The sequence below is a fragment of the Oryx dammah genome, unplaced genomic scaffold, assembly GCF_014754425.2.
Source record: "Oryx dammah isolate SB20612 unplaced genomic scaffold, SCBI_Odam_1.1 HiC_scaffold_20, whole genome shotgun sequence".
Classification (NCBI taxonomy): Eukaryota; Metazoa; Chordata; class Mammalia; order Artiodactyla; family Bovidae; genus Oryx; species Oryx dammah.
In genome coordinates, this window is record NW_024070204.1 from 20121220 (window position 1) to 20137356 (window position 16137).

A 16137-nucleotide genomic window follows, 5' to 3' on the forward strand; every position below is an offset into this window, starting at 1 on the left:
AAACATGCTTCCATCTGCTTCTGCAGTCCCAATTTGTATACTTTTCTAGACTTCTTTCTCCTCTCTGGCTTCTGGTTGCCTTAGCCAATATGCAAGAGATTGGATAGTAGACAGATGATGAGGTTGGGCTTTTCTTTCCATAAATACCCCACATTCCACACTCTCTCCCATCATGGTCTGCCTGTCTCTACCCTCATCCCCTCATTTTCCCACTCCAGTGTGGAAACTGCAGTCCCTTCTTATTTCTTCTCCAGATTCTGCCTTATCCTTTATGGTTTCCTTACAATCTGCTCACATGTCCCATAAAGAGTCCTTTTATTAAACTAATTTCAAATTGCCCAACTGGGTATCATCTTTTTTCATCTGGGAAAATAATTGATAGAGTCTCTTACAAGGTCCCTTCATGAATTGTACATTTAATGGGTATGTGTTTCTGTGGAGTGGTGCAAAGCCCATAAAGAAGCTATTAAATGATTAAGCTAATTTCAGATGGTGATTGCTGTTATGAGGAAAGTGAAAGCAAGCGCTTTTGAAGGTAGTATCAGAAATGTCCTCTGTGAGGAAAGACTTTAGAGCTGCAATTCTAGAGAAACAGAAGAGGTAGACTTAGAAAGAACACAGGGAGGAATATCCTAGTGATGAAAAGGAGAGCATTACTTCCTCAGAGCTTACAAGAAGAGCACTTGGAGGTCAATGTGGCTGCAGCGTACCACTGTTGAGAGAGATGGTATAAGACCACAGATAGGGACAGAAATGAGATAATACTTTTCAAAGATAAATAAATCTTCTGGGGAAGCATCTTGAAAAATCAACAAGTAGGACTACATCAAACTAAAAATGTCTGCATAGCAAAAGGGTAATCAACAAAAATGAAAAGGCAGTCTATGGAATGGGAAAAGCTGCCTGTAAACCATATATCTGATAAGGACTTAATACCCATAATAGAAAAGAACTTATGCAACTCATTAACAACAACAACAACAAAATCTAGTTTAAAAAATGGGCAAGGAAACTGACTAGAAATTTTTCCAGAGAAGTAATACAAGTGTCCAATAGTTACATGAAAAGGTGCTTGACATCAATATTCATCAGGGAAATGTACAATTATCAAAGCCACAATGAGAAATAACCTTAAGATTTTAGAATGGCTGTTAACAATAAATCAAGAATAAGAGATAACAAGTATTGGCAAGAATGTTGAGCAAAGAGAACCCTGTGCACTGTTGGTAGGGATGTAGCAATCAGTTCCATCACTTTGTTGCATACAGATGGGGGAAAAGTGGAAACAGTGACATATTTTATTTTCTTTGGCTTCAAAATGACTGTGGATAGTGACTGCAGCCACAAAATTAACAGACACTCCTTGGAAGAAACGCTATGACAAACCTAGACAGCGTATTAAAAAGCAGAAACATCAGTTTGCCCACAAAGGTCCATCTAGTTAAAGCTATGGTTTTTCCAGTGGTCATGTACCAATGTGAGAGTTGGACCATAAAGAAGGCTGAGCACCGAAGACGTGATGCTTTTGAACCGTGGTGTTAGAGAAGACTCCTGAGAGTCCTTTGGACAGCATGGAGCTCAAACCAGTCAGTCCTAAAGGAAATCAATCCTGAATATTCACTGGAAGGACTGATGCTGAAGCTGAAGTTCTAATACTTGGCCACCTGTCACGAAGAGCCAACTTATTGGAAAAGATCCTGATGCTGGGAAAGATTAAGGGCAAGAGGAGAAGGGGGTGACAGAGGATGAGATGGTTGGATGGAATCACTTGCTCAATGGACATGATTATGAGAGACGGTGAAGGACAGGGAAATCTGGCATGCTACAGTCCATAGGGTCACAGAGTCAGATATGACCTAGCGACTGACGATCAAGAACAACACTAGGAAATAGTATGGAGTTTCCTTAAAAAATTTTTTAAATAGAGCTACTATATGATTCAACAGTTCTTCACATTTGAGTATATATTAAGGGAAGTGAAAATAAAATCTCTCATCCCATGTTCATTGCAGTATTATCCATAATAGCTGAGATATGAAAACAACAGAAGTGTCCATCAACAGATCACTGGATAAAGAAGATGTGATATAATGGAATATAATTCAGTCATGAGAATGAAAAATAAAATCCTGCCACTTGCAACAACATAGGAAAAACTTAAACTATGTTATGTGAAAAAGTCAGACAGAAAAAGATAAATATGCTACGATATAATCTATACATAAACCCTAAAAAGCTAAACTTACAGAAAGTGGTTACCAAGGGCTGGGAGGTGAAGGAAATTGGGAGATTCTTATCATATGGCACAAGCTTACAGTTATAAAATTGATAACTTCTAGGAATATAATATATATCATGGTGCTTACAGTTAGTATTACTACATCATATACTGAAAACTTGCTAAGATAGCTCTTACAAGTTCTCATCACATAAAGAAAATGGTAATTGTGTGACATGATGGAGGTGTGGCTAACACAATGGTGGTGATCATTTTCCAATATACAAATGTATCAGATCAATACATTGTACACCTTATATTTACACATTATGTGCTAATTCAGTTCAGTTCAGTTCAGTTCAGTTCAGTCCAGTCGCTCAGTTGTGTCCGACTCTTTGCGACCCCATGAACTGTAGCATGCCAGGCCTCCCTGTCCATCACCCACCAACTCCTGGAGTCCACCCAAAACCATGTCCATTGAGTCAGTGATGCCATCCAACCATCTCATCCTCTGTCATCCCCTTCTCCTCCTGCCACCAATCCCTCCCAGCATCAGAGTCTTTTCCAGTGAGTCAACTCTTTGCATGAGGTGGCCAAAGTACTGGAGTTTCAGCTTTAGCATCAGTCCTTCCAAAGAACACCCAGGACTGATCTCCTTTAGAATAGACTGGTTGGATCTCCTTGCATTCCAAGGGACTCTCAAGAGTCTTCTCCAACACCACAGTTCAAAAGCATCAATTCTTCTGCATTCAGCTTTCTTTATAGTCCAACTCTCACATCCATACATGACCACTTGAAAAACCATAGCCTTGACTAGACAGACCTTTGTTGGCAAAGTAATGTCTCTGCTTTTTAATACGCTGTCTAGTTTGGTCATAACTTTCCTTCCAAGGAGTGTCTTTTCATTCCATGGCTGCAATCACCATCTGCAGTGATTTTGGAGTATCTTAACAAAGCTGGAAAATGTTAATTATTAATTTGAGACTATTCATTTAGATTATGTTGATTGATGGATGGATAAATAGATACAGATAGATAAAAAAGACAGAATGAACAATATATTAAAGGCTGCATTCACCATTCTCTGAGGATTAGAGTCCAGAGAGACCTGGATCACCACTCTGTTCTTAAAAGGGCAGCCAGGAAGGTGAGGTCTGAGTGTGAAGCAGGTCATAGATCCCTTCCTATAGGAGATGCTCAGAAACAGTGAAGGTCACTCAGATTGAAGATATCAAATAATCTTCACTTTCTCACTTAATTCCCTGAACTTATCTTTTACAACGCCATCTTTTGTTCACGAGAGCTTTGCAACATCCTTTTCCTCTGCTAGAAATTTCTTTCCAAGATGAATAGGGCTTACCAGATAACATCAGTCCAGTTCAGTTCAATCTCTCAGTCGTGTCTGACTCTTTGCGACCTCAAGAACCACAGCACGCCAGGTCTCCCTGTCCATCACCAACTCCCGGAGTTTGCCCAAACCCATGTCCATTGGGCCAGTGATGCCATCCCACCGTCTCATCCTCTGTCGTCCCCTTCTCCTCCTGCCTCAAACTTTCTCAGCATCAGGGTCTTTTCAAATGAGTCAGCGTTTCACATCAGGTGGCCAAAGTATTGGAGTTTCAGGTTAAACATCAGTCCTATCAATGAACACCCAGGACTGATCTCCCTTAGGATGGACTGGTTGGATCTCCTTGCAGCCCAAGGGACTCTCAAGATTTTTATCCAACACCACAGTTCAAAAGCATCAATTCTTTGGCGCTCAGCTTTCTTTATAGTCCAACTCTCACATCCATACATGACTACTGGAAAAACCATAGCCTTGACTATACAGACCTTTGCTGGCAAAGTAATGTCGCTGCTTTTTAATATGCTATCCAGGTTGGTCATAACACTCCTTCCAACAAGTAAGTGTCTTTTAATTTCATGGCTGCAATCACCATCTGCAGTGATTTTGGAGCCCCCCAAAAATAAAGTCTGACACTATTTCCACTGTTTCCCCATCTATTTCCCATGAAGTGATGGGACCAGATGCCATCATCTTCGTTTTCTGAATGTTGAGCTTTAAGCCAACCTTTTCACTCTCCTCTTTCACTTTCATCAAGAGGCTTTTTAGTTCTTCTTCACTTTCTGCCATAAGGGTGGTGTCATCTGCATATCTGAGGTTACTCATATTTTTCCTGGCAATCTTGATTCCAGCTTGCGCTTCCTCCAGCCCAGCATTTCTCATGATGCACTCTGCATATAATTAGAATAAGCAGGGTGACAATATTCAGCCTTGATGTACTCCTTTTCCTATTTGGAACCATTCTGTTGTTCCATATCCAGATCTAACTGTTGTTTCCTGACCTGCATATAGGTTTCTCAAGAGGCAGGTCAGGTGGTCTGGTATTCCGATCTCTTTCAGAATTTTCCACAGTGTATTATGATCCACACAGTCAAAGGCTTTAGCATAGTCAATAAAGCAGAAATAGATGTTTTTCTGGAACTCTCTTGCTTTTTCCATGATCTCGCAGATGTTGGCAGGTTGATCTCTGGTTCCTTTGCCTTTTGTAAAACCAGCTTGAACATACAATATATTGGGAAAGACTAGAGATCTCTTCAAGAAAATTAGAGATACCAAGGGAACATTTCATGCAGAGATAGGTTCAATAAAGGACAGAAATGGTATGCACCTAATAGAAGCAGAAGATATTAAGAAGAGGTGGCAAGAATACACAGAAGAATTGTACAGAAAAGATCTTCATGACCCAGATAATCACGATGGTATGATCATTCACCTAGAGCCAGACATCCTGGAATGTGAAGTCAAATGGCCCTTAGGAAGTATCACTATGAAGAAAGCTAGTAGAGGTGATGGAATTCCAGTTGAGCTATTTCAAATCCTGAAAGATGATGCTATGAAAGTGCTGCACTCAATATGCCAGCAAATTTGGAAAACTCAACAGTGGCCACAGGACTGGAAAAAGTCAGTTTTCATTCCAATCCCAAAGAAAGGCAATGCCAAAGAATGCTCAAACTACCACACAATTGCACTCATCTCACACGCTGGTAAAGTAATGCTCAAAATTCTCCAAGCCAGGCTTCAGCAATATGTGAACCGTGAACTTCCAGATGTTCAATCTAGTTTTAGAAAAGGCAGAGGAACCAGAGATCAAATTGTAAACATCTGCTGGATCATGGAAAAAGCAAGAGAATTCCAGATAAACATCTATTTCTGCTTTATTACCAGGTAGCTTAGTGGTAAAGAATCTGCCTGTCAATGCAGGAGACACAGGTTTGAGTCCTGGGTCCAGGAGATCCCCTGGAGAAGGAGATGGCAACACACTCCAGTATTCTTGCCTGGGAAATCCCGTGGACAGAGGAGCTTGGCAGGCTACAGTCCATGGGGTTCCAAAAGAGTTGGGTTCAACTTGGTAACTATACAACAACAAACCATGAATTAGCTGTTCTACTTTTTTCATATCCATTATCAAAGTCATCTTCAGAGGACTGTATTGATCATTCTATCTAAAATTCTACACTGAATTAGTTTTCTATTGTTTCTGCAGTGAATTTTTTTTAAAAGCTAGCTCATTTTTAAACTGTATTAAAAATGTGGTGTCCATGACCACACACATAAAGTGTATAATTTTTTTAAAAAATGTTGCCAAGACTGTATTTTGAGAATAAGAGTTATCAGGTTATGTTGAGGAGGAAATTTGAAGTTTGTATGGTCCAACTTTGCACCTATAACATGCCATAACTATTCTTTAAGATTTAGAAGTCACTTCCAAAAAAGTTTTTTTTTTTTTTTTTCCCTCAAGGGAATTTCCTCACTCTCATCAGCCTGTATCTAGTGCCTAGGAGTCACACTTTGTATCATAGAATTGTATCCTAGGAAACCCAGATGTACTTTTCTGAGGACCTGATGACCTCCTTCAGATAGATGGGGATCTATTTGAGGATCAACTTGATTCATCTCAGAATCCTGGCACACAGAATCTGCTAGGCCATTGGTTATAGATAAATATGCATCAAGGAATTAATACTAAAATCCAGCACCTTATCAACTCATTACCTGCTTTAACACCTCCAGTAATGTGAAGCTCACCATCTCATGAGGTGTTTATCCCTCTTATTTATGGACAAGTATTAACATCTTTTTTTTGTTAATGAAACAGAAATTCGTTTTCCTGTAATGCTTGCCAGCCACTGATAGTCCTTTTACTCTTGTGCAGCACAGAATACAGCTAGTTCCTCTTCTATACAACAGCTCCACAACTTCCTAAAGACACACCCCTGGAGTATTTTCCTTTCAAGGCCAAATATTCTTATTTCTATCTGCTGATTTTTGCATTCCATGGTTTCTAAAATAAGGCAAGTAGAGTTCACACAGAGTTCTCATAGTGTGACAAGGCAGAATACAAGGAAACCATTTTTTGTGGTATATTTTTAATCAGGTGATTTACTGTACATATGCAAATTATTACAAAACAGGTAACAGCATATGCTGGTTAATCTTAATAATTATCTATTTCCAATTTCACTCTTGTAAAAAAAAATCTGTTTTTCATAAGCACTGACTAAAATGTCTGAATCCTGTAAGACTTTTCTCTGACTTAAAATCAAAGGCATGTTCAAGTCATGAAATAGTGTAAATATGTATATTGTAGTTTATATAAAGAATTAATTCAAAATAAAGTCTGACACATGCTTTAATTTTAGTATGGGGCTTTAAAACACTAATGCATTTTTTAAGACTGAAAGACATACATATCAGTCAAGGTGGAGGAGGATTTATTTAGGAAGTAGGCTTAAAGAGAATAATCTCTAAACAAAATGTGCTAATGGAACTGAAAGAGGAGAAGTCTTGAGAAAGTGTCAGTTCTCTCAGTATTTTATCAAATTTCCCAAACGGAAGCAAGGACAGAAATCCAGAGCATGAAATCTCCAGATAGAGGATATAAGAAAAAAGAAAATAACTCAGACTTGCAACCCCATTCTCACTCAGTTGTTTTCATGTGATTTCTCAAAATGCAGATTAAATATATAGCAAAGTCTTACAAAGACACTTTTTGACAGTGCACATAAACAAAAAGACATTGATGACAAATTTCTAAAGATGGCTGGTAGTGATGTTTACACAGTGTGAACATTCATAATGTCACTGAAATGTACACTTGAAATGGTTAAAATAGTAAATTTTCTGTTAATGTATATTTTACCATGATAAACAATTTAAAGTTTATAAAATTTAGAATATGTTGAGCTAAAATAGTATTATAATGCTTTCTCAGGTAGAGCTAAGATTATTTAGAAAAATCAATATATCACCACAAGATAGACAAAATAGCAATATCTAGTTATCCAACTCAGACCAGATTTTGAAATCATTTAGAGAAAAATTCAAATACTTCAGAAGATTTGTAAATGCAAATTGTCATGAGATCAATTATTTATAATAACATTTGTTTTCCTAAATAAAATAATTTATCGATATTATGGAAACATTTAACCTCTCAATTTCATGCATAAAATAAAATATTACAATGCCTCTCATTTACTGTTTTATAGATTATAAATAGTTTTCTAATATATAATAAATATTAATCCTATAGTATATATAATATAAAAGTATGTCAATATGACAAACATTTTAGTGTTTAATATATGCTAAATATAACAAGGATCAATATTATTTGATATTTATAAATCCATCTACCTTTAGCTTTTTAAAAATATTTAATAATCATTTGAGGCATATACATGAATGCATGCAAATGTTAATCACAGTGAACAATCTCTTAGTTAAGCCATATAATTGCCAAATTAGCCAATTTTAAAAAGAATTATCATTTGGGGACTTATTTCATAGAATGCATCAATTTATATCACTTATAAATAAACTGGCCTTATTTGTATATTGGATAGAGATGCAAGGAATGTTTGTCAAACAGCAATATCAATGAGAATGTAAAACTTTTATCATTCCAAGTGAACAGTAAATGGTTATATTTATCTCTTCATAAATATTTAGGTACCAGAATTTTTGATGAGGTTCTTTACTTAGAAATTATTTTAAACTGTTTTGTATAGTCAAATGTGGAAATTTTTAGATAGTATTAGTTTTTCATGCATTTTATTTCACAACAGCAAAAGGAATCATAAAAGGAAGCTATATGGCTGGAACAAATGGAGGCTATTTCTGAGAAATTGCAATTACCCTTGATTTTTGATTTATTCTGATCTACTACAAGGTGATAAATTTGACAAAAAGTCTCCTTAATGGTTTCTGTGCATAAAGAACTAGTTATCATTCTATTAATGAAGTGCTTCACCATCCACTCTTTTCCTGTCTAGTGGTCTGGGGCATTGTTAGTATCAAGACTTCTGTCTCCAGTGAAAATCAATGCTTCAAAAAATCTATTCCACAGTTCATGCCAGAATTATTTCACCTTCAGTTCTAAATAAAAGGCTTCATATAAAAATATAAATGCACAATTAGAAAAGCCTTATGATGAATATATATATATATATACTCTTCTGTAAAATGATGCTTTCAGAAGACATTAGAATTTATCTAAATTTGATATTGAACAAGTCAAGAGGCAACTATTTGATTCGTATGATTGTCTGTTCAGTATTAATTTGACCAGAGCAATTATACTCTAGACCCATGATTTATGCTTCAATTCATCTTCATATTTTGTGTTTTTTTAGTTAGATATTATCTCCATCTATAGTTATTTTGCCAATATTAAATATTTAATCTTTCTTCTGCCACATTTATTCTGAGTATAAAAACTCATCTTCTCTAGAATCAATTCAACTCAGTAAGTTTAGCCTAATACTAAAATCTTTCTTCCTCACCAATGTCTATACACCTTCCTTTCTTTTTCTTGCATGTTCTCATCTGTGAGAAGTGCTTCTCAAAAGTTGAAGTGATCTGAGAGACAGGCTGTTCTTAATTCTATTTCTGTTAGATTTTATCAAACATAATTGTATCAGAAAAAAATAACCCATAATGTTTCTATCTCAAAAAAGGATGGATAGTATCTTTGATAATCTCATTATTTGTCTATACATTTGACATATTGTACAAACCTTCTTAATTCCTCTGGAGCATCATACCATCATAAATAACTTTCTTAAAATTTTTATCAGCAATTTTTCCTTTTTTTTCTATAAATATTCAAACTTTCCAAAGGTAAACACAAATAACCACCACAAAGTTTCCTTAAGACCTATACTGAAAATATTACTTCTCTTATCTTGTCTGTCTCCTTCTTAAAAATAACTTAAATTTTAGGTATAATCTTCCCATTACACACTCATTCTTAACATTTGCCACTCTGGCTTTTGATTTCTGATCTTACTTCCAAACCAAAAGAGTTTCTTTGTACCAAACCTTTTTGTATTTTCTTCAGCACTGATATTCCCTTCTTATTGGGCTAATATTGTCTTTACAACTATTTACCTTTTTTTTTTTTTCCTCAGGTGTACAAAAGGGAGCAACTCCCAGGCTTATTCTCATAATGTTTGGATGGCTTCTGTCTCCCTATTGGCTTGATGAAGAATGTAAGAAGCGAGGACAGAATGACAGGTTAAGTTGACAGAAAATTTGTAGGTTCTTTATTTTCACTTAATTGACCTTATGTTTCCAGGCAGCATCCATCTATGGTTAATTATTAATTAACCATGTCTAACTGGTATTCCAGATTCTACACACTTCGAGGAAATACAAGTTTTGAAAAGTTTAACTCATTTGCATGTATAGTGTCAGAAGTGAATACCTTTCAAATCAATGTAGCTCTTTAAAGATCTATTTACAGATCTTAAAAGTAATTTATCAGTCCAGTATACTAACAATTGATTCCATTACTTTAAACTAATGTGGTAAATAGTATGGAATTCACCATGCAATATGTTATGAGGTATTATATGAATTGATAAAACAACCATCTTTAATAGGTTTCTGTTTAACTGTGACACAGAATACCTTCTTTGATCACTGGTCAGCTTGACTGGAGTTCCTGAAAAGCATTGTTATTCAAAAACAAATTCTCTAGAAACAGGGGTAACTTGTTTAATTTTAAAGATAATGCAAAATCTTCCTATATGTTTTCCTGCCCTTTATATACTTTCCATAGGTTCTTATATATTGGGCTTTGAACACCAAAATTTCAAAAGTTTGACTTAAAAATGAGACTGAATTAAAAAAACATAGAGCAGAAAAAATAGTGATCTTGGGGTTTCAAGTTTGTCAGCCCTCTCCTTTCCCCTAGTGGAAGCATAAATCTATATTTATCCAAAGTCACCATCCATAACCCTTGATAAAGAGAAGAGAAATTTCATAATCTTGAGTTGATTTGGCCCCCAAATTGAATATAATAGAACTCAACCAAGAAAAACCAAAATAAAAAGCTATTTTAGCTGGAAGAAACAAACAAAAAATAGTCCTAGCCTTTTGAAAATTTAAAGTAAATTAAACAGAGAATTCCTACCAAACTTGGACTTGACGTATATGTGTAAAAAGATCTATTTTTATTCCAGTTTTGATCTGAAGGAAATAGCTCTGTAGCAGCAAGGTAAGATCTGATCTTTGCTTGATAGTCAGCACACTGAATCTTTATTGAGGTGTTAGAAGGGGCAAGTTCCCATGCCAAGATTTAATTAAAGTTTAAGTATTTGAAAGGGCGGTGATAATGTTGTCTCTAATAAAAAATTTACCTGTCTTGGGATCAATCGAGAAATAAGGTTGTCCCTGAAGAATGCTGTAAACGACTCTGGCACTGTTTCCATAGGTTGGGTCATCAGCATCCGTGGCCTTGACTTGGAGAACATAGGCACCTAGAAAATAAGACAATATGACTCTAGCAACTGTGTTGTATAGAGCTCAAGGGTATGTCTTTTATCTTCTGGACTCCTTTTTCCTTTGGGCTTGGCATTCTTTTAATCTGTGAGTGTAAGAAGACACTGAGAGTAACTCAACTATTCTAACCAAAATGCTGAGCAACAGTATTAGCTATTACTGCAAATGAGGAGTATGTCAAGGCTGTATATTGTCACCCTATTTATTAAACATATATGCAGAGTACATCATGAGAAACGCTGGGCTGGAGGAAGCACAAGCTGGAATCAAGATTGCTGGGAGAAATATCAATAACCTCAGATACGCAGATGACACCACCCTTATGGCAGAAAGTGAAGACGAACTAAAGAGCCTCTTGATGAAAGTGAAAGAGGAGAGTGAAAAAATTGGCTTAAAGCTCAACATTCAGAAAACGAAGATCATGGCATCTGGTCCCATCATTTCATGGGAAATAGATGGGGAAACAGTGGAAACAGTGGTTGAGTTTATTTTGGGGGGCTCAAAATCACTGCAGATGGTGACTGCAGCCATGAAATTAAAAGACACTTACTCCTTGGAAGGAAAGTTATGACCAACCTAGACAGCATATTAAAAAGTAGAGACATTACTTTGCCAACAAAGGTCCGAAGTCAAAGCTATGGTTTTTCCAGTGGTCATGTATGGATGTGAGAGTTGGACTATAAATAAAGCTGATCGCCAAAGAATTGATGCTTTTGAACTGTGGTGTGGTGTTGGAGAGCTCCCTTGAATCTCAAGGAGCTCCAACCAGTCCATCCTAAAGGAGATCAGTCCTGAGTGTTCATTGAAAGGACTGATGTTGAAGCTGAAACTCCAATACTTTGGCTATCTGATGCAAAGAGCTGACTCATTTGAAAAGACCCTGATGCTGGGAAAGATTGAAGGTGAGAGGAGAAGGGGATGACAGAGGATGAAATGGTTGTATGGCATCACCGACTTGATGGAAATGGGTTTGGGTGGACTCCAGGAGTTTGTGATGGACAAGGAGGCCTGGCATGCTGCGGTTCATGGGGTCACAAAGAGTCAGACATGACTGAGCAGCTGAACTGAACTGAATTGAGTGCAAATGATACATCTTTTAAATAGGTATCATTTCCAGTAGGGCCATCATAGACCTGAAAGTCACTGCAGTAGTTTTACTGATTTGTATATTGAAGAAAATATGACTATGCTTACATGAGCTCATCTGCTTACTGTAGATGTTTAATTGCATGATTAACATATCAAAATAAGAGCTAAAAGTTTTAAGGCTTCCTGAACTTTAGAGGGTATAAGTAATTTGCAACTGCAATTTAAACATCAACATTTACAGACTTGTTTAGGAAGCCTTTAATTAGGAGAGAATATTTGAGAAAGTGAGGAACGAAAAATAATTGCAATAGTATCTAGAGAAGTACTTTTATGCCTCAAGGTTTAATTACTCTAAGTGATTGTTGATATTGGGAAACTTTAAGACAATCTAATGCCAAAGAATGATTGCAATCCAATTGCCCAAAGAAAGGCAATGTCAAAGAATGCTCAAAGTACTGCACAATTTCATTCATCTCACATACTAGTAAAGTAACGCTCAAAAATCTCCAAGCCAGGCTTCAACAATATGTGAACCGTGAACTTCCAGATGTTTAAGTGGGATTTAGAAAAGGCAGAAGAACCAGAGATTAAATTGCCAATATCCACTGCATCATCGAAAAAGCAAGAGAGTTCAAGAAAAACATCTATTTCTGCTTTATTGACTATGCCAAATTATTTGACTGTGTGTATCAAAATAAACCCTGGAAAATTCTGAAAGAGATGGGAATACCAGACCACCTGACCTGACTCTCAAGAAACATGTATGCAGGTCAGGAAGCAACAGTTAGAACTGGACATGGAACAACAGACTGGTTCCAAATAGGGAAAAGAGTACTTCAAGGCTGGATATCGTCACCCTGCTTATTTAACTTATATGCAGATTGCATCATGAGAAACGCTGGGCTGGATGAAGCACAAGCTGGAATCAAGATTGCCAGGAAAAATATAAATAACTTCAGATACCCAGATGACATGACCCTTATAGCAGAAAGCAAAGAGGAACTAAAGATTCTCTTGCTGAAAGTGAAAGAGGAGAGTTAAAAAGCTGGCTTAAAGCTCAACATTCAGAAAACTAAGATCATGAAATTTGGTCCCATCACTTCATGACAAATAGATGGGGAAACAGGGGAAACAGTGGAAACAGTGACAGACCTTATTTTCTTGGGCTCCAAAATCACTGCAGGTGGTGACTGCAGCCATGAAATTAAAAGATGCTTTGCTCCTTGGAATAAAAGTTATGACCAAGCTAGACATCAATTAAAAAGCAGAGACATTTCTTTGTCAACAAAGTTCCCTCTTGTCAAAGCTATGGTTTTTCCAGTGGTTATGTATGGATGTGAGAGTTGGACTATAAAGAAAATGGAGTGCCAAAGAGTTGATGCTTTTGAACTGTGGTGTTGGAGAAGACTCTTGAGATTCCCTTGGACCTCAAGGAGAGCCAAACAATCCATACTAAAAGAAGTCAGTCTTGAATACTCATTGGAAGGACTGATGCTGAAGGTGACACTCCAATACTCTGGTCACCTGATGCAAAGAACTGACTCATTTGAAAAGAACCTCATGTTGGGAAAGATTGAAGGTGGGAGGAGAAGGGGACGACAGTGGATGAGATGGTTGGATAGCATCACTGACTCAATGGACATGAGTTTGAGCAAATCTGGGAGTTGGTGATGTACAGGGAAGCCTGGTGTATGGCAGTCAATGGGATCATAAAGCATCAGACACAACTGAACTGAAGTAAATTGAAGAGAAGTTTATGGGAGTTTTAGTAATTTTGTCTCATATATTCATAGTCACAGTTAAATCCTTCTCTGAGAACTAAGTGAGCATCTCTACTTAATGTCCATTCAGTTCAATGTTACTATTTAGAATTGAAAATAAAGTAAAATCAAAATTATCAAACATGGTGTTAATAAAATAATATGTTGCTGATGAGGAAGGAAATATTTCTTGAGCATAAAAGGAGTGATATATACATCCAGAGTTATACAGTGGACAGAGAACTTTTCCTCTCTTAGCCACACTCAGTGTAACTGTCAGTTTGGAGAATGCAAGATTGCTTCATTTACTCATTCAGGCTTTTCCTTTAAGACAGTGCAAACCAGGAACAAATTCAGTCTTAAGTGTTTGCTCTAAAAGCTAAGATAATGAGCCATCTCTTCACCTCTTTTTTTTTTTTTTTTTTTGGTTATATGAAGTGTTAGAATGCTAAAAAATAAGAAGAAGAAGAAGAAATAACACTCAGTTGACATGTGTGCTTGTGGTTAGTCACTCAGTCATGTTGGACTCTTTGCAACCTTGTGGACTGTAGCAATGCCAAATGTCTTAAGATATTTTGGTGAATTCTAGTTATATCAACAGATGAAGCGTATATGTTCTTACAACAGACTTTCTCAGGAAAGGAAACTACTAGAAGGAAAATAGGCAAATATTTCTAAGCTTTAAAGAATGAGAACCATTGTTCTTCATCATCCATCATCTTTAACAACAACAATATCTGCCTCATTATTAATAATTTTTTGACAACTAAGTATTGATAGGTAGGCATTGGCGTCTTGTATTAAAGCTTATCAAAGCTATGTCCTTCATAATGCTGTAGAAATGAACAGTTACAAGAGTAAATTCCCTTCCCTCTTCTGAATAATGATTCTTTTCCTCAGAAAAATCAGTCATCCGGATCTCCATTATCATTTAATGACATAAGTGCTATATAGGTAAAGTATACACATATTAAATAATGACCAGTTCTAGATATAAATATTGCAATTCTAGGTATAAATACATGCATTGTTTTACTTTGAAGAAAAAAAATATTAAATCTTCTAGAAAACATGTAGTAACGAATTTAATAAACTTTTACCTAACAGTCACCATATACTCAATGCAGAATTCAAGGACAAATAAGATAGTATCTTCCTTTTTACATTTCTGTTGTTCATATTAACATGAACATTCACTAAGTATGTAGACAAGTATATTCCAAATATATACTAAATTCTTTACATTAACAATTTTAACCTCAAATATTAAAGGAGTTAAGAAGTATTCGCATAAGTTACAGAAGGACCAAATTCAATTCCATTTTGCCCACCTCAAAAGGATCACTGAATAGCAAGAATAATGACACTTGTTTCATCAATGCTATTGTTCAGAGTACCGAAAAATGTTTATCCTCTCAGTTTCAATAGAGCTTAAGTCTGGCTTACCCTGAAAAGGCAGTTTCTGATGTAAGTTATTCAAGAATTCTTAGAGCTACCTCTATATGAGTTTACAAGACAATCAATCAGCATTGTATCAGCTTCTTTTGCTGACTGCTCCATGATTTTTACCAAACCAACGCAAAAGAAGACTTGATACTCGCTTCATTACGGAGACACAACTAATTGTCTGGAGTACATCCATCTCCAAATACTACCTTGGTCAGTGCTTGAGTAGCATCTCAGTTTCTGATACTAACAAAACACTAAATACTCAAGACGTAGGAGGTGGTTTCAGGCCTGCTTAATGTGAAACAAGGAAACAATATGATCAATGACATCCCCCAAAACTGGAGTCATCTTCTTGTATGTAGCCATCGTCTTAGAGTTTATTCTCCTATCACTCAAATGTAACCACCCTCAGTGTTGAAGCTCAGAGAGTTTTAGTGATCTCTTCTCCCTAAGTTCTATTCAGTGATCATGTTGTGGGTTCCGGAACCTAGTGTAGACAAATCAGCATTCTTTCATAACATGGCTATACTTCTTAAGTTTACTTCTGTTTGCTCATGTAAAATGTGATAGTCACATTGTATTTCATTTTCTTAAAGATAGTATTATCAAGGGAGATACATTTTAGAAATAATCTGACACAATATCTACATTTCACAATTAATTAATTTAAGCCCTATGATATCGAAACCATTCTTGTTGATACTAAAAGTCATTCTTATACAAAATGGTAGAGAGGTAGAAGTAGAACTGAGCCCTACTATCTCATGGTT

General features: G+C 36.2%; 1 protein-coding gene across 3 annotated transcripts in view; it reads right to left on the reverse strand.

The window, feature by feature from the left end:
• Positions 1-16137, reverse strand: part of CDH12 (cadherin 12) — a 326182-nt gene that overhangs the window by 89737 nt on the left and 220308 nt on the right. For all 3 annotated transcript variants that reach the window (XM_040262493.1, XM_040262491.1, XM_040262494.1), the window contains exon 3: positions 10928-11047. In XM_040262493.1, the coding sequence (XP_040118427.1) occupies positions 10928-11047 (120 nt within the window). The remainder of the gene's footprint in view (positions 1-10927; positions 11048-16137) is intronic.